This window comes from Podarcis erhardii (assembly GCF_964252035.2).
Source record: "Podarcis erhardii genome assembly, chromosome: 15".
NCBI lineage: Eukaryota > Metazoa > Chordata > Lepidosauria > Squamata > Lacertidae > Podarcis > Podarcis erhardii.
The window spans coordinates 1,267,722-1,295,654 of NC_138505.1; the positions used below are offsets into that span (position 1 = coordinate 1,267,722).

Here is a 27,933-nt window from a genome sequence, read left to right on the forward strand (position 1 = left end):
TCGCCCTCCGTGACCTGTTAGTCACTTGCAGAATCCTTCAGTGGGCGTTTCTTAAATCTCTTCTAGCATAAAAGCTGTTTGACCCCAAGTCTCCGCCTATGTTCCCTGCGCAGAACGCGTCTGCGCAGGTAAGGGGACGGCAAGGGCGTGCCAGCACTCTCTCCGCTGGTCTCGGTTGAAGGGTCTCGGAGCCCTGACACCGATTCCTCCCTCTCCCTCTCCTCTCTATTGGTGTCATGCTGAATTCCTTCCCCCTGACTGGTTCCCTCTCCGGCATCGCTCTGGAGCCCTGCCTCTGCTTTTCTCTCTGATGTCAGTTCCCTGACAGAAATAAAGACATGTAATGATGATGCCAGACAAGCCTCTCTGGGAAGAGTATTCCGGAGTAGGGGAGCCACCACAGCAAAGGCCCATTCTTGAAAAGCTAAGAGTTTTATTCGCAACTGGACTGAATTACAGGGGCCCCAAATATGTAATTTCAGTGACCTCAGAAAATCAGCCTCTTCCTTGTTCCCAGACATGTACACAGAAGTCAAATTCTGACTGTAAGCTACTTGGGCTAGACTTTTTCAAATTGATAATGATGCCTGGTGCAGAATGATAGGACTGTGGTACCTTGGTTTAAGAACAGCTTAGTACTGTGGTACCTTGGTTGTCAGACTAATTCTGTTCCGTAAATGCATTTGACTCCCGGAACCATTCGAAAACCAAGGCGCAGCTTCCAATTGGCTGCAGGAGCTTCCTGCACTCAATCGCGGAAGCCATGTCAGATGTTGGACTTCCAAAGAATGCTCGAAAACTGGAACACTTACTCCAGCTTTTGAGCATTTGGGAATCAAAACATTCGAGTACCAAGGCATACAAGAACCAAGGTACGACTGTAATGTATAATATATATATTTATTTTTTAAAAAGCTTGGGGCATCCTGGTTTTTACTTTTCCCAGACATGTACACAGAAGTCCAGTTCTGACTGTAAGCTACTTGGGCTAGGCTCTATTCCCAATTGCTAGGTTTGGACGCTGCAGAATGATAGTACAGTGGTCCTTTGGTTTAAGAACAGCTTAGTTTATGAACAACTTGGATTAAGAACACTGCAAACCTAGAAGTAGGTGTTTTGGTTTGTTCACTTTGCTTTGGAAGCAGAACATGTTCTGTTTTCTGTTGAGTGTGTTCCATTTGTAAATGGAGTCTCCCGCTGTATGGGAAAGCAAGCCTTGGTTTAAGAACGCTTAGGGGTTTAAGAACGGACTTCCGGAATGGATTAAGTTTGTAAACCAAGGTACCACTGTACTGCATAAAAAAAAGCTCAACAACTTTTGGGGTGTCCTGGTCTTTACTTTTAGAAATATGGCACCCCAAATATCTATTTGTTATTGATAGCAACATGGGGACAAACAATACTGGGAAGGGATGTGATGAAGGAGATGAACCCATCTTCAGGGTGGGGGACAGGACGGGACAGGACTGAATCTCACATACGCTCAGACTTGACTCTACGTTTAAACCCAGACCTTCATTTTCTCCCAACTAAGAATGATCTCTGGGAAAACTTAACTCTTGCTCAGGACTAAACAATGCTGCCTACTAATTATCTCTCAAGGAAGAAAATCATAGTTGTACAATTCAGGAGGGAGAGGCTTTAGCAATTTGGTCAGAACACACTGAGGAATCATCTCCATCATTGTCAAAATTGCTGGCTTCCATCCTCTTACATAGTAGATATACACATTCTGTTTGGATTAAAAAACAATAGCATCTTTAAAAAGGCATAACAGCTTCCTGTTGTTCACGGATATATCTAGGCACAGCCAGGGTTCTGCCAGTCCTTTGTATCATCATTCTTCTTTTCCATGTTTGGATATGATTCCATGCAGGCATCAATTTCAAGGAACATTTTGTGTGTGAAATGTGAACTTCCTTGACTAGGCATGGTTTAGCACATGGTTTAGCACATAGTTTAGCATATTGTTTAACTGAAACGCTGCCTCACCACAATGTACCTTATGTTCTCTTGGGTAACAGTCATGGGTATAATTATTTTCTTTGTAAACCAAGGAAAAGTGAAATTTATAACTAAACAGCTGCAGTTGGTTGTTTTAAAAAGAAGTAATAATAGCTACAATTGTATTATTTGCATTCCCAGTCATTTCTGGGAATAATGTGTGAAGAAAAAGAAAATATGCTGGCTAACTCAAAGACCAAAGGGCTAGTGCATAGATTACCTAACAGCCCCCTATTCAAAGGATACTTTAGCCAAACTGATAACATCCGCATAAAGTGGAAACATGGGACTCTACATTGGGAATGGAAGATTTCTGAGCAGGATCCTGCTGGTGCTGTTTCTGCTGTTACTTCTGCTTCACACCATATGTAAGGCACATTCTATTAACTGCAGCATTTATGATGATCCTCTTCCTATTGCTCACGAATTTTACCAGCCAGGAGACCTTGTAATTGGTGAGATGGTTTCGCAAGTCATATACATGTCTAATATCCAGTCCTTCAGGGAACAACCTTCACAGATACTGATTGATGAACCGATGTAAGACATTATTTATTCCCCTTCTTTCCGATCTAATATAGTAGACCACAATGATTGAAAATGCATCATTAAGCAGTACTGTGATTTATATTTTGATGTACTTTTTCATGGAAACCCAATAAAATTGTAAATTGTAAAATTCAGTATTATGGAAGAGGTTTGAAGTACTCAACCTCAACATGCGAAGATGAGGGGCAAGGGTGGATATAGGTAGACCGAGAGACAGAGACAGCAAGACCCCAATTTACACGAGAGTCACGTTCCGGGAATCACGCTGAAAGCCAACATTGTGTATGGCCAAAACAAATTGGGTTCAGTGGCAGATGGGATTCCCAAAGTCTTTTCTCCCTGACGCTCATCCCCTTTGGATTCATTTTTTACTGTTTTGCCAGCCATGTAAAGCTGAATACAGATTGTGGGCTTAATGTATTAATTTCTCTGATTACTGTAACTGTTTGTACTGCTACTATGTTTTCCTTTGCAAGCCCCACTAATATAAACAGTTCTGTTCTTCTTTATGTTATTTAGTAAGCCTTCTACAGCATTTCCACATGGTGGATCATGCCTTGTCACTGTTCTGATATTTCTGCTCTGTCCATACCTCGTTCCTTCTCAACCTTGGGGGATGTGAGTTTATGTCCATGTCCACCTTCTGACTCTTTCTCTGTAAAGTGGTACCTTGGGTTAAGAACTTAATTCGTTTCGGAGGTCCGTTCTTAACCTGAAACTGTTCTTAACCTGAAGCACCACTTTAGCTAATGGGGCCTCCTGCTGCCATCGTGCTGCTGGAGCACGATTTCTGTTCTCATCCTGAAGCAAAGTTCTTAACCCGAGATACAATTTCTGGGTTAGCGGAGTCTGTAACCTGAAGCGTCTGTAACCTGAAGCGTATGTAACCCAAGATACCACTGTATAACACAATTCTGGATCTTTTCTGTCTCTCCTCACGCTTGGAGTACATCGCTTTCTCCCCTCACTATTCCCTCAGATTGCTCCACTTTGCACCCCTGAGTGATCCTTTTTCTGTTCCATTGCTGAGTTGAAGAACAGAGCCTGGAAATTATTCAGAGCAATGAGCTTTGCTCTTCTCATTCCATTATTCAGTTATATGTAGTTCTGGGAGTTCTGGGAGGCATAACCACCTACAACATTTCATGGTGAAGTAAGCAGTCAGCATTGGAAGCGATGAGAGGCTCTGTGGACTCAGGTGATGTTCTCTATTGCTTTCTTGCACCTATGGGCACTGTGCTGGCAAGGCCACACCTATTGACATTCAACTACTAGTTTTTATTGGTACAAAGAGTAACTCTGTGAATTGGAGGGAGCATTTCTTCTTCCTCTTTTTCTTTTTCCTCATTTTATTACAGCTCTGTGCCAAAGAACTACCAGCACATCCTGGCCTTAGCATTTGCTGTCAAAGAAATCAATGAGAATCCCAAAGTCTTATCCAACATCTCTCTAGGGTTCCGCGTCCTCAACAGCTACTACACTGCAAGGATGACCTACAAGGCCACGCTCAACCTGCTTTCCACACAGCATAGATTTGTCCCCAACTTCAAGTGTCACAAGTGGAACAATCTGATAGCTCTCATTGGAGGATGCATCTCTGAAATCTCTGCCAATATGGCCACCATTTCAGCAACCCACAAGATTCCACAGGTAAATTGGGAGCATGGGTGTATGGGAAATACTATCTTGATTTCAACACACTCTTGACAAGGCTTCTGCAAAGTTTTATTCAGGAGGGCAGTTTGGATTGGAATTGACCAAGCAGTGCTGAGAGCCAATTGTACAGAAAACTTGAGGATCTGTAAATTGAAGTGGAATGGTATGAATGTGTCTAGGACATAATGGATTTGAGTTTTTATGGTTCCTCCCCCCCCCCTTTACTAGACCTAATAAACAACTGAAAACACATAATGTAAGGTATGGCTGACAGAGCTGTGTAACTTTAGTCCAGAGAGGAATAGACTAAGGAGGTTAATATAGTGCTCTAAAATACCTTAATGGCTGTTACATAGAAGAAGGGAAATACTTGTTCTCTGCTGCTCTATAGGGCTGGACTACATATTTTTAAAACATTAGGAGAAACAATAAAAAATTATCACTAATTAATCAGATTACTGGCTCTTCTTCCACACTGTTTTCCCTTACTTGAAGTTTTCTTCTTTAAAACCTATGCAGACATTTACTGGGAAAGCTATGTCTCTGAAGTTCCTGTGAAATCTATACTTTTGCATTCTTTCATAATCCATCAAAAACAAAACTAAACACCTCATGCATTTTATTTTAGCTCACATATGGATCCTTTTTGGCGATACAGGATGCAGACATGCACTTCCCATTTTTATACCAGATGGTCCCAAATGAAGCCAAACAGCACATAGGAATTGTGCAATTACTTCAACATTTCAAATGGACATGGATTGTAGTTTGTGCTGTGGATAATGACAAAGGGGACCAGTTTCTACAGACAATTTTACCACTACTCTTTGAGCATGGCATCTGCTATGATTTCATAGTAAGATTAGAAAAATGGAACTATCTGGATGAGATGATACGCTTGGCTTACCAGCACTGGGAAAGTTATGCAATTGCATTTGAGACAAAAGCTAATGTATTTGTGGTTTATGGGGAACCTCCATCTTTTCTGTTTTTGAGAGTATTGTCATTTATAGTACCTGTAATGGGATGGCCACCTCTGGGTAAAGTGTGGGTTGCTACATCTCACTGGGATTTTGCATCACTGTCTATTCAGAAAGACTGGGAAATACAAATGTTCCATGGTACTCTATCCTTCACTGTCCACTCCAGTCAGCCATTAGGGTTCCAGAAGTTCATTCAGACGATAAGACCCTTCTGGAACAAAGAGGATGTTTTCATCCAGGACGTCTGGGAACAGACTTTCACCTGCTCCCTGAAAGCATCTAACGGACAGGAGGTGGAGGCTGCACAGAAAGAACCCTGCACTTTGGAGGAGAAACTGGAGAACCTTCCTGGGATTTTGTATGAAAAACACATGACTGGTCACAGCTACAATGTCTATAATGCTGTCTATGCTGTGGCACATGCTTTGAACTCCATATACAAATCCAGCTCCAAACATAGAAGATTGGCCAGAGGAGAGAGATTTGCCTTTCTGAATGTTCAACCGTGGCAGGTAATGACAACTCTATATGAGCAACTTTTTTACTTTGCCTCCATCTACCACTGATCTCCTGGCTTTTCACCTCACCAGTCCCAATGAGCTCCAGCCGTGTCTGGTGGCAAGAGCCACAGGTATTAGCCTGCCTGACCAGGTGCACATTTACTCAACATCACTGTCATGCTAGCTTGCCAAATACCCACAATAGGAATGCAACTACCGATCTGGTTTGCTAGACATTTTCAAACAATGTATCCCCTACAACAATTGTTCTTCATGTACTTCATTTCATGTTAATAATGATGATGATGATGATAGACATGTTGAAATACCGCATCACCATATATACTGCATCACGATATATGCTTTAAGCACCGTTATTCCTATCACTGATTCCATGTAAATATTTCAATATTCCAGGTCCATCCCTTTCTGAAGAGCCTTGTATTCAACAGCAGCGCTGGAGATATGGTGCACTTTGATGAACATGGAGAACTGGTTGAAGGTTTTGATGTTACCAATTGGATCACTTTCCCCAATGGCTCACTGACTAGATTGAAAGTTGGACGACTGGAGCCTCAGGCTCCTCCAGGCAAAGAGTTAACCATCAATGATGAGCAAATCGTGTGGCATCCAAGTTTTAATCAGGTGAATTATAAATGCAGATGCTTGGCTATATAAAAGGAGAATGTTCCCTTCTGGGCAGCTCACCATTCCGTCAGTTCTTGAGGTGCCCTATTGTAGATCTTATGCTTTATGACCCTTGACCTCATAAATTGATCTCAAACCTTAAATTAAAGCAAGGAGTCCTTTTGGCCATCTGCTCCATTTAATTGATTTGTGAAAATGTGTAGTCACATAAGCTAGTTACAAAGCATTGGAAAGTAACATATTTGATTTTGTAAAGTGTCACAGAATATCATGTAATAATTTCTGGAAGGAAAAAAGATGGACCTTGCTTTTATCTCCAAGATATCTTTATCTTATTTCTACAACTTCATATTTTGGGGGGTTTGGAAATCGCATTGTCTTTCCTATGATCTGCCTTAATGCTGAGTCTTAGACTGATCAAACCAGGAGATGAAGTTGGGAATCGCTAACAAATGGGCGACTGTGGAGCCGAGCCAACTGGTTCATCCTCAGTCTCTCTGCCCCTCACATGAGTCTAATCACATGGAGGTGAAGGACTGAAAAGGGCTAATCTATTGTTGCTCATCTATATGATTTTGCACAGGCGCTGCCCCTTTCTGTGTGCAATGACAACTGCAACCCTGGCTTCAGTAGGAAAAAGAAGGAAGGAGAGAAGTTTTGCTGCTATGATTGTGCTCCGTGTCCAGAAGGAATGATCTCTAGTCAGAAAGGTGGGAGGCAGGAATTCCCATGACCTAATTTATGGGAGATATATATATATATATATATATATATATATATATATATATATATATATATATACTATTTATTACCTTTGTTTGGAGAATGCTGGTGAAAGCAGAGGAGTCTAATACTTTTTATTATTACTAATTTTTATGAAGTTTTCCATTTTAACAATTCAATCAAGTCACATTAGTTTTTCCAGATTATACAAATGCATATCATAAAGTCCAAATATTTTGCCAAATTATAATTTTTTTGTTGGGGGTCCCCATGCTTGGAGTTCAGTAGGGTCCAATCATCTCTTATTTCTGCTGCTTTTAGTGTACACCAGTCCCATCTTTCAATCTTCTTGTTGTTATCCATCTTCTTCTTTAATAGCCCTGAGTTGTTTCCACAGGCGAGTTAAACTAAACAATATTATGCTTCTGTGTGAACTTTGCATGACTCTCCCTTTTTTAAATAGCTGGTAAGTCTTTTGTTTGCAATAAATCCTCACACGCTGGTATTTATGCCAGGTCCATCCAAAAGTCCCCCTCAGGTGGCAGACGCCATCTTTCCTCCATTCTGATGAAATATAATCTAGGTGTTTGCTCATTAACTTTCCAGACCATTTGCAGCATACCTTAGCCTTTCCAGGGGAGGTTTGCCAAGTCAAACTTAAAATACAGACATAATAACAAAGTAATAGCTCTCCTCCCCCTATGACTATCAATCTCTGCAACATAGTCTGTCTCATAATGGCGGATCCCGATTAAATACTGCGTCACAAGAGAGCCTTTAGTCTTCTTTCCAAATATTTCAAAAAACAAAGGCTTTAGTTGATATTTTTATTTCCACACAGTTTATTTTCCAATCTCACTTGTTGTATTGATGGTTCTTCGGAGGGGGGGGGGGTTAGGTAGTATCGTAATAAGAAAAGAAAAAGTTTTATCCCCCCACCTTTCTGTTCCGTTTCAACATACCGGCTTAGATGTTATTCTTTGATGCTATCTTCTTTCCAATCCAATCCATCACTCTTAACGTCTCAGTGGCAGGCTTAATTAGCAGCTAACGTACCCCTTCTTCGCTTGACGCATGTGCAATAAATCTTATATCCAATCTTTTATCATAAGAAATGCAACTTGAGGTCTCTTGGAGATAGCGTCCGGGAGAACCGAGCTCGCTTGAGGGCTTTCCATCCAGTGCCCTCATCCCCTTCTTCTTTTCTAACTCAGGGGTGGTTTATGGACAACCGCGGATGAGGCTGCATCTTCCCTTCCACCGGGAAGAAAAATGGGAGGCTGATTACTCCCATCTCAGCCCCTTAATTACCTCGTGTGAGGTGGAGAGATGGTATTGTTGGCCATCTTCCAAGGCGCCCCTAGCGGAGCCCCCTCAGAGGAGTCTAATACTAAAGGAATTTTCAGAAACAATTATGTTGTTGTTGACTTGTTTAAAAAAAATATAATCAAAGTTTTATAGGATTTTAAAAGGTTTTTTTTTTAAAAAAACAACCCCCCTATTTGCCATATGTTCAGGTTTTCCCAGACATTTTGCCTATTCAGCAAAAATCTGCCTGGACGCCATTTGGCAGTCCAATTCCCAGATGTGTCAGGAAAACCCAGACGTATGGCAGCCCTACATTAGGTGGAATACAATTTTGCAGCCTACACAACTCATGGGACATTGTGAGGATAAAGTGGAGGGAACGAAGTATGCCACTTGAAGTTCCTTGGATATAAATGTAGTAAATATAAAGCTAGATGTAGATGGATGAAGGAATGAATGAAAGATTAGACACCTGTCTGAGATGGAAAAATGAGCAAAGTGCCCCTTGGTTGCCAGCAATTTCCCAGGCACTGAGAAGGTCCTCTCCTGGTTCCTGCCAACTCTAAACCCAGGGTGAGAAACCTTTTGCATCCTCAGGCCTCATCCTGTTCTGTGTAACCTTCTAGGAGTAGTTGGTGGGTCCTGAGGCAGAAGTGGTGGGAGCGACTAAGGTGAGTTTTAACTTGTACCGTGGGCTACTTTCTATACAAACTTTCCATGAGATTCACTTCTCCTGGATTTTGTCAAAGAACTGCAAGAACACAAAAAAATACATCCTTAAATCTTCTTGTGGCTGATTGCCTTTGACTGGCATTACCTAGTGTAAAGGCGTACTTAAATAACTGTTTGTGTTTAGATAGATGTTGGTCAGCCTTTTGAAATACTTCAGCACCTCTTCCCTTTTTCAGACAGAGACGCTTGCATCAATTGTCCCGAGGACCAATATCCCAACAAGGACCAAACTCAATGTGTTCCCAGGATTGTGAGCTTCCTCTCTTACAAAGAAAATCTGGGGATCATCTTAGTGGTGTTGGCTATTTCTCTCTCTCTCATCACAACTTTAGTACTTGGCATTTTCCTGAAGCACAAGGATACTCCCATAGTCAAAGCCAACAACCGGACCCTCACCTACATCCTTCTCATCTCCCTCCTCCTTTGCTTCCTGTGCTCCTTGCTTTTCATTGGACAGCCTGCAAGGGTGATCTGTCTTCTCCGACAAATGGCTTTTGGCCTTGTCTTCTCTTTGGCCATTTCCACTGTGTTGGCAAAGACGGTCACTGTGGTTGTGGCATTTATGGCCACCAAACCAGGATCCAGCATAAGGAAATGGGTGGGGAAAGGACTGACCAATTCGATTGTCTTCTTCTGCTGCTTCATCCAAGCTGCCATTTGTGCTCTTTGGTTAAGTACTTCTCCACCGTTTCCAGATAAGGACACGCACTCAGTGATTCGGGAAATCATACTTGAATGTAACGAGGGTTCAGCTTCCATGTTTTACTCCGTCTTAGGCTACATGGGCTCTCTGGCCACCGCCAGCTTCATAGTAGCTTTCTTTTCCAGGAAACTCCCTGACAGTTTCAATGAAGCCAAATTTATCACTTTCAGCATGTTGGTGTTTTGCAGTGTTTGGTTGTCCTTTGTGCCAACCTACTTGAGCACCAAAGGGAAATACATGGTGGCTGTGGAGATCTTCTCCATCTTGGCCTCCAGTGCTGGATTACTGGGTTGTATCTTTTCCCCCAAATGCTACATTATTGTCCTTAGGCCTGAGCTGAACAGCAGGGAACAAATGATAAGGAAGAAAAAATAAATTAAAATACAGATTAATCTCTTTATTTGACTCTTCCTCATATCTCATCAGATATGACGGCAATAGAAATGTCATCGGAATTGTGGTATGAGTGTTTGATGCATTTCCTCCTTAAATTCAGTTGACCCCATCTCATATTGGGCTTGTACTCACATAAAGAATGAGGCATGACTTATTTCTGAAGATTTATTTCAACAAACCATTTTATTGTATAAAACTAAAACATTTGTTATGTCAACTGATTCTCAACACTTCCTGATTCTATAGGAGCATCATAGGAAAAGGTAAAGGCACCTCTGATAATTAGGTCCAGTCGTGGACGACTCTGGGGTTGCAGTGCTCATCTCGCTTTACTGGCCGAGTACTTTAACGTACTTTCGAACTGCTAGGTTGGCAGGAGTTGGGACCGAACAACGGGAGCTCACCCCGTCGCGGAGATTCGAACCACCGAGCTTCTGATCAGCAAGACCTAGGCTCTGTGGTTTTGACCGCAGCGCCACCCTATGCCTCAGATTTTGAGCAAGCTGGGGGGCAAAAACAAAATTAACTAGATTGAGTGTGCCACGCAGATTATGATCATCTCTTCCCAGCTCAGAGGTTTTGAGACACTGAGTCGTTGAATGGGTCAGATTATGGGAAATATTCAAATAGGTTCTTTTACTTTTTTATTTTTGAAAATGAGGGTAAGGATTCTGTCTGTTTTAAATGCCCTCTCCCCATCTTCAGTTACTGTAGGTAAATGTATTTATGTTCTCATATTGGGAAATTAGGCCCTGTTCTTGTTCACTACGATGAATGCAAGTCGACGGAGATGTAAGGCAATCCAGATTATCACAAGGTTTCACCTGAATAAACCAACCTCTTTCTATGGATTTGTTTTTGACTGACAAAGCTGAGCAGACATGTCTGCCAACTAAAATGAACTATCACTCAACTCCAGGGCTGGATCACACTTAGAGGCTGAATTTGTTTCTCTAACTCTTACATCATAGAATGCATGCAAAATTTCTGCCTTCAGTAAACAAATGTTAAACAAAATAAAGACATGTAATGATGGTCCCAGGCGAGCCTCTCTGGGAAGAGTATTCCACAGTAGGGGAGCCACCACAGCAAAGGCCCATTCTTGTCATGTTATTCTGAACTCTTGGGGACAGGAGATGTAGAGAAGGGCCTCAGATCACAAGGGCCACCTTAAGGTTTTGGGGTCCTAATGCATTTAGGTCTTTGTAGGTAAAATCCAGCACGTTGAATTGGGCCTAGAAACTAATTGGCAGCCCGTGCAGTCAGGGCAGGATTGGTGTAATATGTTCAAACCATCTTGTTCTGGTGAGCAACCTGGTCATTGAATTCTGCAGCAGCTGAAGTTTCAGAACTGCTTTCAGAGTCAGCCCCATGTATAACACGTTGCAGTTATCCAACTTGGAGGTTACCAGAGTGCAGGCCACAGAAGTCAGGCTCTCCCTGTGCAGAGAGGGGCATAGCTGAGTTACCAGCACAAGCTGACAGAGTGCATTCTGCACCACCAAGGACACCTGGGCCTCAGGTAATGGGCAGTAATGGATCCGGGAGCACCCCTAAGTTACGTACCTGTTCCTTAACCCTGCTTTGGCAGTATCTCCCCCCCCCGCAATCATGGACCAGCTGTGATATGTGGGCTATTTTTAAAATATATATATATAAATTTTATTGAATGATTTTATGTTACAAAAGAAAACACATTAAAACCATACTACCACGAAATATAATTGAGAAATAAAAATTACATACATCAATATTTAGTTTGTTATTTGTTATTTACCATTTTTTCCCCTCCCTAACATTCCATACAAAAGACACATATGTACACCCACAGGGAAAATAAATGATAATAATGATAATAATGAAAGTAAATATCCCCCCCTTTTATTTTACAAAATCTTTTCTTCAAATTTGACTTCCTGTCAAGTCCTTTCACATATATTTTGAAATATGGCAACCCTAATGTCAATTTGATATTGATAGCAACGTGGGGGCAAACAATACTGGGAAGTCAAGTCATGAAGGGGATGAACACATCTGCAGGGTGGGGGACGGGATGGGACGGGACTGAATCTCACGTACTTTCGGACTTGACTCTACATTTAAACCCAGACCTTCATTTTCTCCCAACTAAGAATATCTCTGGGAAAACATAACTCTTGCTAAAGACTAAGCAATGCTGCCTACTAATTATCTCTCAAGGAAGATAATCATATTTGCACAATTCAGGGGGGAGAGGCTTTAGCAATTTGGTCAGGCATGATGCAACTGCAAATACGAAGAACACTCTGAGGAATTATTTCCATCATTGTCAAAATTGCTGGCTTCCATCCTCTTACATAGTAGATATACACATTCTGCTTGGATTAAAAAACAACAACAGCATCTTTAAAAAGACATAACAGCGTCCTATTGTTCAAAGCTATATCTAGGCGCAGCCAGGGTTCTGCCAGTCTTTTATATCATCATTCCTCTTTTACATGTGTGGATATGCTTCTATCCAGTCATCAATTCAAGGAACATTCTTTTTGTAAAATGTGAACTTCCTTGACTAGGCATGGTTTAGCACATGGTTTAGCACTTTGTTTAACTGAAATGCTGCTTTACCATACTGTATTTTCTGTTCTTTGGAGTAACTGTCGTGGGTACAATTATTTTCTTTGCAAACCAAGGAATGGTGAAATTCTATAACTTAACTGCTACAGGTGGTGATTTTTTAAAAGAAGTAATAACTAACTTCTTATTTTTTGTATTCCCGCAACCTTTAGTCATCCATGGGGATAATATGTGACGAAAAATAAAATATATTGGCTTACTTAAAGACCAAAGCACTAGTGCATAGATTACCTTACAGCCCACTATTCAAAGTCTGTAGTGGAAACATGGGAATCTACACTGGGAGGGGAAGGTTTCTGAGCAGGATCCTGCTGGTGCTGTTTCTGCTGTTACTTCTGTTTCACACTATATGTAAGGCACATTCTATTAACTGCAGCATTTATGATGATCCTCTTCCTATTGCTCACAAATTTTACCAGCCAGGAGACCTTTTAATTGGTGAGATGGTTTCGCAAGTCATATACTTCTTTAATATCCAGTCCTTCAGGGAACAGCCTTCACAGATACTGATTGATGAACCTGTGTAAGACATTATGTATTCCCCTTCTTTCTGTGTATAATATAATCAGACCGGAATGACTGAAAATGCATCATTGAGCAATATTGTGATTTATATTTTGATGTACATTTTCATGGAAACCCAGTAACATTGTAATGGTGGGGTGAAGCATTCTTTAGTTCCTTGGAAGAGGTATGAGGTACTCAAGCTCAGCATGACAAGATGAGGGGCAAGGGTGGATATGGCTAGAGAGAGAGACAGAGACAGTAAACCTCCAATGTACACAAGGGTCACAATCCTGGAATCACGCCAAAAGCCAATGTTGTGTATAGTCAAAATAAATCAGGTTCAATGGCAGATGGGATTCCCAAAGTCTTTTTTCCCAGACACTCATCCCCTTTAGATTCAGGTATTTTTTTTTGGGGGGGGGTGTTTTTTTTTGGGGGGGCAGGCATGTAAAGCTGTATACGGATTGCGGTTTTACTGTATTCATTTCGCTTATTAACTGTTTGTACTGCTACTAAGTTTTCCTTTGCAAAGCCCACCAAAATAAACAGTTCTGTGCTTCCTTTTATTATTTAGTAAGCCTGCTACAGCATTTTCACATGGTGGATCATGCCTTGTCACTGCCTCCCTATTTCTGTTCTGTCCACACCTCGTTCCTTCTCAACCTTGAGGAATGTGAATGCATTTGCATCTGGATCTTCTGACTCTTTCTCTGTGGAAAACAATTCCTGCTCATTTCTGTCTCTCCTCACTTCCTCCCCTCGCTTTCCCCTCCACTGCTGCCCTCATAGTGCTCCATTTTCTGTTCCACTGCTCAGGTGAAGTTCAGAGCCTGGAAAAGTATTCAGAGCAAAGAGCTTTGCTCTTCCCATTTCATTATTTAGTTATATGTCCTTCTGGGAGGCATACATCTCACAACATCTCATGATGAAGTAAGCAGCCAGCAAGGGAAGGGATCAGAGGTTCTGTGGCCTCAGATGATGTTCTTTATGGCTTTCTAGCACCTATGGGCACTGTGGTGGCACGGCCACACCTATTGACATCCACCTACTAGTTTTTATTGGTACAAAGTGTAACTCCTTAAATGCAGGGAGCAATTCTTCTTCTTCTTCTTCTTCTTCTTCTTCTTCTTCTTCTTCCTCATCCTCATCCTCATCCTCATCCTCATCCTCATTTCAGCCCATTCTGTTGTAATTTTATTACAGCTCCGTGCCAAAGAACTACCAGCACATCCTGGCCTTAGCATTTGCTGTCAAAGAAATCAATGAGAATCCCAAAGTCTTATCCAACATCTCTCTAGGGTTCCGCATCCTCAACAGCTACTACACTGCAAGGATGACCTACAAGGCCACGCTCAACCTGCTTTCCACACAGCATAGATTTGTCCCCAACTTCAAGTGTCACAAGTGGAACAACCTGATAGCTCTCATTGGAGGATGCATCTCTGAAATCTCTGCCAATATGGCCACCATTTCAGCAACCCACAAGATTCCACAGGTAAGTTGAGAGCATGGGTGTATGGGAAATACTATCTTGATTTTGTTAGCTGCCCTAATTATTATTATTATTATTATTATTATTATTATTATTATTATTATTATTATTTCAACACAGTCTTGACAAGGTTCCTGCAAAGTTTTATTCAGGAGGACAGGTTAGATTGGGATTCACCAAGCAATGCTGAGAGCCAATTGTCCAGAAAACTCTCGTATCCGTAAATTGAAGTGGAATGGTATGAATGTGTCTAGGACATAAAGGATTTGAGTTTTTATGGTTTCTTTCCCCCCATTTTTTACTAGACCTTATACACAACTGAAAACACATAATGTAAGCAATAGCTGACAGAACTGTGTAACTTTAGACCATAGAGGAAGGCACTAAGGAGGTTAATATAGTACTCTAAAATACCTTAATGGCTGTTACATAGAAGAAAGGAAATACTGCGCTATAGGGCTGGACTACATATCTTTAAAACATTAAGAGAAACAATAAAAATTATCACTAATGAATCAGATTACTGGCTCTTCTTCCACACTGTTTTCCCTTACTTGAAGTTTTCTTCTTTAAAACCTATGCAGACATTTATTGGGAAAGCTATGTCTCTGAAGTACCTGTGAAATCTATAGTTTTGCATTCTCTCATAATTCATCAAAAACAAAACTAAACACCTCATACTTTTTATTTTAGCTCACATATGGATCTTTTTTGGCGATACAGGATGCAAACCTGCTATACCCATTTTTATACCAGATGGTCCCAAATGAAGCCAAACAGCAAATAGGAATTGTGCGATTACTTCAGCATTTCAGATGGACATGGATTGTACTTTGTGCTGTGGATGATGACAAAGGGGACCAGTTTCTACAGACAATTTTACCACTACTCTTTGAGCATGGCATCTGCTATGATTTCATAGTAAGATTAGAAAAATGGAATTATCTAGATGAGATGATACGCTTGTTTATAATGCGCCAGGAAAGTTATGCAATTGTTTTTGAGACAAAAGCTAATGTATTCATGGTTTATGGGGAGCCTCCATCCTTTCTGTTTTTGAGAGTTATGTCGTTTGTAGTACCATTATTGGGATGGCCACCTCTGGGTAAAGTGTGGGTTGCTACATCTCACTGGGATTTTGCATCAGTTTCTATTCAGAAAACCTGGGAAATACAGATGTTCCATGGTACTCTATCCTTCACTGTCCACTCCAGTCAGCCATTAGGGTTCCAGAAGTTCATTCAGACAATAAGACCCTTCTGGAACGAAGAGGATGTATTCATCCAGGACGTCTGGGAACAGACTTTTACCTGCTCCCTGAAAGCACCTAACGGACAGGAGGTGGAGGCTGAGCAGAAAGAACCCTGCACTTTGGAGGAGAAACTGGAGAACCTTCCTGGGGTTTTGTATGAAAAACACATGACTGGTCATAGCTACAATGTCTACAAAGCTGTCTATGCTGTGGCACATGCTTTGAACTCCATATACAAATCCAGCTCCAAACATAGCAGACTGGCAAGAGGAGGGAGATTTGCCTTTCTGAATGTGCAACCATGGCAGGTAATGACAACTCTATATGAGCAACTTCTTTGCTTTGCCTCCATCTACCACTGATCTCCTGGCTTTTCACCTCACCAGTCCCAATGAGCTCCAGCTGTGTCTGGGAACAGGAGCCAAAGAAATTAGCCTGCCTGACCTGGTGCACATTTACTCAGAGTGAACATCACTGTCATGCTAGCTTGCCAAATATCTGCAATAGGAACCCAACTACTGATCTGGTTTGCTAGTCATTTTCAATCAATGTATCCCCTCCAACAAGTGTTCTTTATGTAATTCATTTCATGTTAATGATGTTGTTGATGATGATGATGATGATAGGCAAGTTGAAATATCGCATCACCATATGTACTGCTTTAAGCACATTTCACTAATTCCCTGTAAATATTTCAATATTCCAGGTCCATCCCTTTCTGAAGAGCCTTGTCTTCAACAGCAGCACTGGAGATATGGTGCACTTTGATGAACATGGAGAACTGGTTGAAGGTTTTGATGTTACCAATTGGATCACTTTCCCCAATGGCTCACTGACTAGATTGAAAGTTGGACGACTGGAGCCTCAGGCTCCTCCAGGCAAAGAGTTAACCATCAATGATGAACAAATTGTGTGGCATCCAAGTTTTAATCAGGTGAATTATAACTGCAAACTCTTGACTTTATAAAAGGGGAATGTTCCCTTCTGAACAGCTCACCATTCCGTCAGTTCTTAAGGTGCCCTATTGTAGATTGAATGCTTTATGACCCTTGACCTCATAAATTGATCTCAAACCTTAAATTAAAGCAAGGAGTCCTTTTGGCCACCTGTGCCATTTAACTGATTTGTGAAAATGTGTTGTCACATAAGGCAATTACAAAGCATTGGAAAGTAAAATATTTTATTTTGCTAAAATGTCACACAATATCACGTAGTGATTTCTGGAAGGAAAAAAGATGGACCATAATAATAATAATAATAATAATAATAAATTTTATTTATATCCCGCCCTCCCCAGCCGAGGCTGGGCTCAGGGCGGCTGACAACAATAAAATAATACAACATTCCAACATTATTTCATTAAAATTAATTCAACTCAAATTGAAGGCAACCATTAGGTTAAAATTCTGCCAAGATTGCCAAAGGAGGGCCTCGTGGAAAAGCTGTCTTGCAGACCCTGGTGAAAGATGTCAAGTCCTGCAGGGCCCTAGTCTCTTGTGACAGAGAGTTCCACCAGATTGGAGCAGCAGCCGAAAAAGCCCTGGCTCTGGTTGAGGCCAGCCTAACCTCTCTGTGGCCTGGGACCTTCAGGATGTTTTTATTTGAAGACCCTCTGTGGGACATACCAGAAGAGGCGGTCCTGTAGGTATGAGGGTCCTAAGCCGTATAGGGCTTTAAAGGTTAAAACCAGCACCTTAAACCTGATCCTGTACCCCACCGGGAGCCAGTGCAGCTGGTATAGGACCGGGTGAATGTGATCTCGCAGCGAGGACCCCACAAGGAGTCTCGTCACGGCATTCTGCACCCGCTAGAGTTTCTGGGTCAGTCTCAAGGGCAGCCCCACATATAGCGAGTTACAATAATCCCATCTGGAGGTGACCGTCGCATGGATCACAGTGGCTAGGTCAGAGCGAGAGAGGTAAGAAGCCAACTGCTTAGCTTGGCAGAGAGAAAAAAAGCTGCCTTTGTTATAGCTGCAATCTGCGCCTCCATGGAAAGGGAGGTGTAAAAATTACACGAAAACTCTTAGCGGACGGTGCTGGCACTAATTGCACCCCCGCAAGATATGGGAGTTGCCGCCCCAATCCTATATCGTCCCTTCCCAGCCAAAGGACCTCTGTCTTTGAAGGATTTAACTTCAACCGGCTTCCACGTAACCATCCAGTCACAGCTTCCAAACGATCTGATCAGTGTGTCTGGGGCCGAGTCAGGATGGCCATCCATCAACAGATAGAGTTGGGTGTTGTCAGGGAACTGCCATCGGAGCCAGAGGGAGAGGGAGGGCTCCAGAGGGGTTCTGGAGAGCGTCCCGGTAGGGAGAGAAGCAGCCCATCTTCTGTGGAAGGAATTCAGCGTAGCACCAGTGGAGAAGGGGGGCAGATGGGGGAATCGGCGAGGTGGCTCCATGACTCCTCGCCGGAGACCAGCGGGGAGAGCACGGGTACTCCACTGCCCACACCCTCCCTGCGCAGAAGGCTTCCGCACAGGGAGAGTAGGCGGAGACTAGGCGTCAAAGAGCTTCTTTGCTGGAAGAAGTTCAAGAAACGCCCACTCACGGATTCTGCCAGCGATTGAGACAGCAACGGGTGAGTGGCTGTCCGGACAGAAAGGGTTCACCCAGGTAACCCAGGCAGGTGTGGTGTCGATTTACGCATGAGCAACCCCTAGAACCATTACAGCAATCCGTCAGTCACCAACGTTGCTTGTGCACAGCCCCAGAGAGGCAGCACGATGAGCCAAACCAGGACAGCCGGAGAGACGGAGCAACCACCTGCAGTGCAGAGTCTCGTCGAAAGGAACCGAGACTTGGAGCAGCATGTAGCTACTTACTTTATCAAACCTTTATTAGGCATTATGGAAATAAAACCTTAAAAGAGAAAATAACATATAAAAGCCTTGAAATATATATAAAAAGGCAGCAGTTTGCTAAATGCATATATATATATACATATAGAGTCAGTGGTTTTCCTTGTTAACCTGCTCCTTGGAGGACTGCTACCAAAAACTCGGCTACCCCCGCCGTTACCCTTTGGTCAACGTCGGATAGGTAGAATCCCACACATTCACCTTGCAGCATGTAGCTATCCTGACGGCGCGGCTGGACGAAAGACGGACTCAAGATGCACAGGTCAGACTCACCCCCATCGCAAGGAAGGTACTGGGGCTGGTACACAAGTTTGGTGGGAAGCCCCAAGACTACAATGCTTTCCGAATGGAAGTACAGTACGCTTTGGAACTGCAGAAAGATGACTTTGCTGATGATGGGGAGAGGGTGGCTTACATTGTGGGGCATCTGCAGGATGGGGCGCGTGAATGGATCAGGCCCCTAATTGTGACGCAAAATGATGCCTTGAAGGACCTTAAAAAATTCTTCCAGGCAATGGATGCGATGTACTCCAGTGAAGTGGAGCAAAGTGTGACTCGGCGGGAACTGATTGGGTGCAAGCAGGGGAGCCAGTCCGTCAGAGACTACTGGTCGCATTTTGCGATGTTAGTCCACCGGCTCGGGTGGGATCTGGACTCTGAACCGATACAAATGTTGTTTGAGGAGGGTCTGTCCCCCGCAGTGAAAGACGAGTTGTCCCGCGCGTCCCGACCACAGTCGCTGGATGAGCTCACCAAGGCTGTGCTTGCGATTGGCGTACACCAGGAAGCGCGGGCTCAGGAGAAACGCGAAGTGAGATGGGAACGTTGCCATGACTACCGCATTCCTGAGATACTGAGACAGCCTTCCCAGACGGCGGAGCCAATGGTAATTGATGGCGCACCCGCGCACGAGCAAGGTTTCAAACTCCAATGAAGGTCGTAAAAGGGAGGGAAAGGAGTGGAAAACTACCAAGAAGTGTTTCCTCTGTCAACGACCAGGACATTTTGCTAAGGTCTGCCCTCAAAGAAAAGCCTGGCAAGGGATGGTGGGGGCTGCTGGCTGCGAGGAGAAGGGGGAGGAAGGGCAGGCGCAGGGAAATGACAACGCCTGGCTGCCAACCAGCAGGGGCAGCAACCAGGCCAGCAACCAATAGAAGTGCCCCAGCCTGACCCTCCCAAGGCAGCTATAGCCATAGAAGTGGTGCTAGAACTCCCGAATGGGCACCCCGTCAAAGTTAAGGGACTGCTGGATTCGGGCAGCTCGTGTAATTTCTTCAGCAGAGACTTCGCTCTGGAGCACCAACTCCACCTGTTGTCTTTAGATTTTCCCTTGCACGTGACCACCATCAATGGCAGTGAACTTCTGGGGGGGGGGTGAGTGACACACCAGACCCCGCCAATGCAAATGAGGGTTTCCAGGCACACGGAGACCATTGCCTTTCACGTGGCCAAACTGGCAGGACCCCCAATAATACTGGGGATGAGCTGGCTGGCACTGCATGATCCAGTAGTGTCATGGCATCAGCGGTCAGTCACCTTTGGGTCAGCTTACTGCTTAGGACACTGTCTGGGAGGTTGAACCCAAGAATGATGGTGGCCAGGGTGGCTGGGCTGGCCGTGGAACTAAAAGGGGAGGTGCCACCACAATATGCTGACCTGAAGGAAGTCTTCAGCGAGAAGGAGGAAGATAGACTACCCCCCCACAGGCCCTTTGACTGCCAAATCAACTTACTCCCAGGGGCTCAGTTGCCGGTGGGTAAGCTATATGCCATGTCCGACTGGGAGATGCAGGAGTTGCGGCAATTTATTGACAAGAACCTGAAGAGGAGGTTCATAAGGGAATCAAAGGCGGTGGGAGACCTGGTGTGGTTGTCAACCCAAGGGTTACCCCTAAAGGGAGGGTGCAAGAAGTTGCAGCCGAGGCGGCTGGGGCCTTTTGAGGTAACACAGCAGGTGAACCCCGTGGCATTCACGCTCAAGTTGCCTGACAGCATGAAGATACATCCGGTGTTCCATAGGTCCCTACTTTCACCGTACAGGGAGGGGCGGGAATTTCTGGGGCGGGAGGGAGGAGTCACCACACACCCGCAGGTAGAGGAGAGGGAACACTACAACCAAGCCACGGAAATACTCGATTCAAGGTGGCGAGGGCGCAAGGTGGAGTACTTGGTAGCTTGGGAGGGAGAACCCAGGTGAGAAAACACATGGGTCCCCGCTGAATCAATCAATGACGGCTATCTGGTGGAAGAATTCCACAGTTTGTTCCCGGATAAACCAAAACCTCTAGCGAGATTCTGGGAGGAAGAATTTGGAACCACAGACGACGAAGGGGACTTTGTGGGTTTTCCTGCCTCCGGGAGGAGGGAAGGGAGGTGTCAGAGGGAGAAGAATCAGACTGGGAGGTCCACCCTGCGGGAAGAGATCAGAGCGGGTGGGAAGCTGGTTTTGAATCCTCAGAGGATGGTGACAGCTCCTTCAGGGGATTCCCCGCATCGTCGGCCGAGGAAAGGGACGAGGTTGAATCGGAAAATCGGGCCGGGGGTGGAGGGGGTCCTGGGGAGGAGGTGGGTGTCAGGGAACTGCCATCGGAGCCAGAGGGAGAGGGAGGGCTCCAGAGGGGTTCCGGAGAGCATCACGGCAGGGAGAGTAGCAGCCCATCTTCTGGGGAAGGAATTCAGCGTAGCACCAGTGGAGAAGGGGGGCAGATGGGGCAATCAGCGAGGTGGCTCCAGGACTCCTCTCCGGAGACCAGCAGGGAGAACACAGGTCTTCCGCTGCCCACACCCTCCCTGCACAGAAGGCGTCCGCGCAGGGAGAGTAGGTGGCAACTAGGTGTCAAAGAGCCTCTTTGCAGGAAGAAGTTCAAGAAACGCCCACTCACGGATTCTGCCAGCGATTGAGACAGCCACGGGTGAGTGGCTGTCCGCACAGAAAGGGTTCACCCAGGTAACCCAGGCAGGTGTGACGCCGATGTACGCATGAGCAACCCCTAGAACCATTACAGGTGTCATCAGCATACTGATGGCAGCCCAGCCCAAAAATCTGGACAAGCTGGGCGAGGGGACCTTGCTTTTATCTTCAAGATATCTTTATCTTATTTCTACAACTTCATATTTTAGGGGGTCTGGAGATGGCATTGTCTTTCCTATGATCTGTTTCAGGCTGAGTCTTAGACTGATCAAACCTAGAGATGAAGTTGGGAATTGGTAACAAAGGGGCGACAGAGGAGCTGAGCCAACTGGTTCATCCTCAGTCTCTGCCCCTCACATGAGTCTAATCACATGGAGGTGAAGGACTGAAAAGGGCTAATCTCTTGTTGCTCATCTGTATGATTTTGCACAGGCGCTGCCCCTTTCTGTGTGCAATGACAACTGCAACCCTGGCTTCAGTAGGAAAAAGAAGGAAGGAGAGACGTTTTGCTGCTATGATTGTGCTCCGTGTCCAGAAGGAATGATCTCTAGTCAGAAAGGTGGGAGGCAGGAATTCCCATGACCTAATTTATGGGAGATATATATATATATATGCTATTTATTACCTTTGTTTTGAGACTGCTGGTGAATGCAGAGAAGTCTAATACTAAAGGAATTTTCAGAAACAATCATCTTGTTGTTGAGTTGTTGTCATTTTTTAAAAAAATTGTCAAAGTTATTGGGCTTTTATAGGATTTTTAAAGGATCTTAAAACAACAACAACCTACCTACTTGCCATACGTTCAGGTTTCTCCAGGCAATTTGCTTATTCAGCAACAATCTGCCTGGACGCCTTTTGGCAGACTGATTCCGAGATCTGTCAGGGAAAATTTGGGCGTATGGCAGCCCTACAATAGACTGATCACAATTTTGCTGCCTGCACAACTCATGGGACATTGTGAGTATAAAGTGGAGGGAACGAAGTATGCCACTTGTAGTTCCTTGGATATAAATGTAATAAATCAATGTAGATGGATGAAGGAATGAATGAAAGATTAGACACCTGACTGAGATGGAAAAATGAGCAAAGTGCCCCTTGGTTGCCAGCAATTTCCCAGGCACTGAGAAGGTCCTCTCCTGGTTCCTGCCAACTCTAAAGCCAGGGTGAGAAACCTTTTTCATCCTCAGGGCCTCATCCTGTTCTGTGTAACCTTCTAGGAGTAGTTGGTGAGTCCTGAGGCAGAAGTGGAGGGAGCGACTAAGGTGAGTTTTAACTTGTACCGTGGGCTACTTTCTACACAAACTTTCTATGAGATTCACTTCTCCTGGATTTTGTCAAAGAACTGCAAGAACACACAAAAAGACATCCTTAAATCTTCTTGTGGCTGATTGGTTTTGAATGGCATTACCTAGTGTAAAGGCGTACTTAAATAACTGTTTGTGTTTAGATAGATGTTGGTCGACCTTTTGAAATACCTCTTCCCTTTTTCAGACATAGACGCTTGCATGAATTGTCCCGAGGACCAATATCCCAACAAGGACCAAACTCAGTGTGTTCCCAGGATTGTGAGCTTCCTCTCTTACAAAGAAAATCTGGGGATCATCTTAGTGGTGTTGGCTATTTCTCTCTCTCTCATCACAACTTTAGTACTTGGCATTTTCCTGAAGCACAAGGATACTCCCATAGTCAAAGCCAACAACCGGACCCTCACCTACATCCTTCTCATCTCCCTCCTCCTTTGCTTCCTGTGCTCCTTGCTTTTCATTGGACAGCCTGGAAGGGTGATCTGTCTTCTTCGACAAATGGCTTTTGGCCTTGTTTTCTCTTTGGCCATTTCCACTGTGTTGGCAAAGACGGTCACTGTGGTTGTGGCATTTATGGCCACCAAACCAGGATCCAGCATAAGGAAATGGGTGGGGAAAGGACTGACCAATTCGATTGTCCTCTTCTGCTGCTTCATCCAAGCTGTCATTTGTGCTCTTTGGTTAAGTACTTCTCCACCGTTTCCAGATAAGGACACGCATTCAGTGATTGGGGAAATCATACTTGAATGTAACGAGGGTTCAGCCTCCATGTTTTACTCCGTCTTGGGCTACATGGGCTCCCTGGCCACCGCCAGCTTCATAGTAGCTTTCTTTTCCAGGAAACTCCCTGACAGTTTCAATGAAGCCAAATTTATCACTTTCAGCATGTTGGTGTTTTGCAGTGTTTGGTTGTCCTTTGTGCCAACCTACTTGAGCACCAAAGGGAAATACATGGTGGCTGTGGAGATCTTCTCCATCTTGGCCTCCAGTGCTGGATTACTGGGTTGCATCTTTTCCCCCAAATGCTACATTATTGTCCTTAGGCCTGAGCTGAACAGCAGAGAACAAATGATAAGGAAGAAAAAATAAATTAAAATACAGATTAATCTCTTTATTTGACTCTTCCTCATATCTCATCAGATATGACGGCAATAGAAATGTCATTGGAATTGCGGTATGAGTGTTTGATGCATTCCCTCCCCAAATTCAGTTGACCCCATCGCATGTTGGCCTTGTACTCACATAAAGAATGAGGCATGACTTCTTTTTTGAGGATTTATTTCAACGGCCAATTTTATTGTATAAAACTAAAACATCTGTTATGTGAACTAATTCCCAACAGTGCCTGATCCTATAGGAGCATCATAGGTAAATGTAAAGGGACCCCTGACCATTAGGTCCAGTAGCGGTAGACTCTGGGGTTGTAGTGCTCATCTCACTTTACTGGCCGAGGGAGACGGTGTACAGCTTCCCGGTCATGTGGCCAGCATGAATAAGCCGCTTCTGGCGAACCAGAGCAGCGCATGGAAACGCCGTTTACCTTCCCCATGGAGTGGTACCTTTTTATCTACTTGCACTTTGATGTACTTTCGAACTGCTAGGTTGGCAGGAGCTGGGACCAAACAATGGGAGCTCTGTAAACAAGTTGGAGAGCAACAGATGTATTTATCTATGATAGAACTGCGGAATCGGGAAACCAACTTAAGGATAAGGTCAATACCAGAAGTTGAAGAAGGAAACCTAGCTGAGTTTTTGACTAAAGAATTTTCCAAGTTTTGGCCTATAAAAGAATAGGATTTTAAAATTGTGTCAGCTTTTAGACTTGGAAAATTTGCAAAGAAGGACAAGCCCAGAGATTGTTTGATAACTTTGAGATCAAAGGAGGAGAGGGACAAGATATTAGGCCTACATTACGAAAAGTTACTGGACATTCTGGACAGAAGAATTGAAATTTATAGAGATATTCCGAAACAACTGCTGGACCTCAGATCTGATTATCTTGAACTGGTCAGATTGTTAAGGAGCAACTCAATCATCTTTAGGTGGGAATTTCCTCAGGGACTATCCTTTACCTTCAGAGGGAAGAAAGTTAAAATTAAAACACTTGAAGATAGAGACAAATTCTTGATCGCTTACGGAGAGGACCTTCAGAAAGGAATTGAAACACCTTTAGGACCTGGAGCATCTGTTGTACCTTCACCCTTGGAGCCTGAAGATCCAGAGAAAAAGATACTACCCCCAGAAAAATAATAGATTTATTCAGGATGTCTCTGCAACTTCTGAGTTGGAATATTCATGGTTGCAACTCCCCGGAAAAAAGGAGGAAGATATTTCATATATTTCATATATTAAAAAAAGAACAATTGGACATTGTTTGTTTGCAAGAAACACATGTGACTAGGCTCCATAGAAAAGTGTTAATAAATAAAAGATTAGGCCAAGAATTTATATCTTCGGACCGGGTGAAGAAGAGAGGAGTGGTGATCTATGCAAAGGAGAGCCTGTCACCTAAACTATTATTTAAAGATGAACATGGAAGAATTGTGGCAATTGAGATACAACATCAAGGAGAGAAGTTTTTGATATTAGGAGTCTATGCACCAAATGAGGGGAAATCGGAATTTTACAAGAAGTTGCATGAGAGCATGCTGGATTATCTGGACTATGACAACATCATTATGATGGGAGATATGAATGGGGTCGTATCAACTAACATGGACAAGTCACAAAGCCAAAACGTTACAAAAGATGGCAGACTCCCAAAGACTTTTTTTGAAATGACAGATAATATGGACTTGATTGACATCTGGAGGACAAAGAACCCCTTGGGAAGAGAGGGAACATTCTTTTCTGAAGCCCAACTGACATGGACAAGAATCGACCAAATATGGATATCTAGAGGTCTGGCACCTAAGACTAGAAAGGTGGAAATCTGCCCAAAGACCTGCTCCAACCATAATGCAGTAAAGATGGATATGAGACTACTACCAACCGGTTCCTTTAGATGGAAGATGAATGACAATTTGTTTAGAGATCAGGAGATTATCAAGAAGGCCCAAAAAGTTTTGAAGGGCTACTTTGAGATAAATTTGAACACTACGGTGGAAAAAATGATCATCTGGGATGCAAGCAAGGCTGTGATGAGGGGGTTCTTGATACAACAGAATGCTGTAAAGAAAAGGACACAAAATGAGAAAAAAGATAAGATTTTAGAAAAAATTAAAGAATTTGAGAAGAAGTTAAGATCTAATCCGAAGTCACAGCCGATCCTGAGAGAAATTAAACTCTATCAAGCACAATATTCTAAACTGATAAACCAGGAAATAGAGTGGAAGATTAAATTAATGAAACAAAAAACATTCGAATCGGCGAATAAATGTGGAAAACTGCTAGCTTGGCAGCTGAAGAAGAGACAAAAACTAAATACGGTTACAAATTTGGAGATCGAAGGAAGAAATATTCAGAACCCTGTGGACATTAGAAAGTGTTTCCAAAGATACTTCAAAAAATTATACACCCAAGGGCTGCAAGATGAGGCAGAGATTAAACAATTTTTGAAAAAGTATGGACTACCAAAATTGTCACAAGAAAACAGATCAATCCTGAATTGCAAAATAACACGTCAAGAGATCGAACAAGCCATTCAGAACATGCAACTGGGCAAATCTCCAGGGCCAGATGGGCTGACCTCCAAGTACTATAAGACATTGAAAGACTATTTGATACAACCACTGATGGAGGTTAGCAATGAAATTATAGAGGGGAAGAAGGCGCCGGAATCGTGGAAAGAAGCCTTTATCACATTGATACCAAAATCGGAAGATGAAAAGACACAACTTAAGAACTACCGTCCCATCTCTCTCTTAAATGTGGATTATAAAATATTTGCAGACATTTTAGCAAGTAGACTTAAAAAAGTCTTAAATGAAGTAATTCATAAGGACCAGGCAGGCTTTCTCCCAGGTAGACATTTGTTTGCTAACACAAGGAACATTATTGATATCTTGGAACTCTTGCAAACAAATACCAATACAAAGGCAGTGTTAATTTTCATAGATGCGGAGAAGGCCTTTGACAACATCTCTTGGAAATTCATGAAGGTAAATTTAGAAGAGATGGGAGTGGGACGGGGTTTTGAAAGTGGGATTGATGCAATTTATTCAGAACAAAAGGCTAAATTGATACTTCTGTTTCAGTGTATCTGAAGAAGTGTGCATGCACACGAAAGCTCATACCTAGAACTAACTCAGTTGGTCTTTAAGGTGCTACTGGAAGGAATTTTTTTATTTTGACTTAACAATGTGGTTACAGAAGAGTTCAAAATTGAAAAAGGAACACGACAAGATTGTCCTATTTCCCCATTGTTATTTATCTCGGTTCTGGAGGTGCTCTTGAATATGATTAGAGGGGACCGGTTGGTGGAAGGAATCCAGGTCGGAGCGAAACAATATAAACTTAAAGCTTTTGCAGATGACCTAGTTTTGACCCTGCAGGAGCCAGAATCTAGCACGAAAAGAGTATTACAATTGATCCAAGATTTTGGTCGGGTGGCGGGATTTAAATTAAACAAACAGAAAACTAAGGTATTGGAAAAAAAATTGACAGATACAGAGTCAGAACGGTTTCAGAGAGAGACAGAACTAAATGTGGTTAAAAAAGTAAAATACCTAGGGGTAAATATAACAGCAAAAAATCTGAGTCTATTTAAGGACAATTATGAAAAATGCTGGTCAGAAATTAAGAGAGACTTAGACAGTTGGACAAAATTGAAACTTTCCTTGTTGGGTC

The 27,933-nt window shown here is 43.2% G+C and overlaps 3 protein-coding genes across 3 annotated transcripts in view; 1 reads left to right on the forward strand and 2 right to left on the reverse strand.

Annotated features, from left to right (window-relative positions):
• Positions 1-27,933, reverse strand: part of METTL25B (methyltransferase like 25B) — a 492,409-nt gene that overhangs the window by 274,739 nt on the left and 189,737 nt on the right. The gene's annotated exons all lie outside the window — the stretch shown is intronic.
• Positions 1-27,933, reverse strand: part of LOC309329710 (vomeronasal type-2 receptor 26-like) — a gene marked incomplete at its 5' end in the record, with an annotated part of 190,674 nt that overhangs the window by 88,131 nt on the left and 74,610 nt on the right. The window lies entirely within an intron of this gene.
• LOC309329716 (vomeronasal type-2 receptor 26-like) lies at positions 2,288-10,181 on the forward strand (the record flags this gene model as incomplete). The annotated part of the gene is made up of 6 exons (XM_081840729.1): positions 2,288-2,544; positions 3,912-4,203; positions 4,838-5,704; positions 6,110-6,337; positions 6,924-7,050; positions 9,280-10,181. The coding sequence occupies 6 exons, from the start codon at positions 2,288-2,290 to the stop codon at positions 10,179-10,181; spliced, it is 2,673 nt and encodes an 890-aa protein (XP_081696855.1).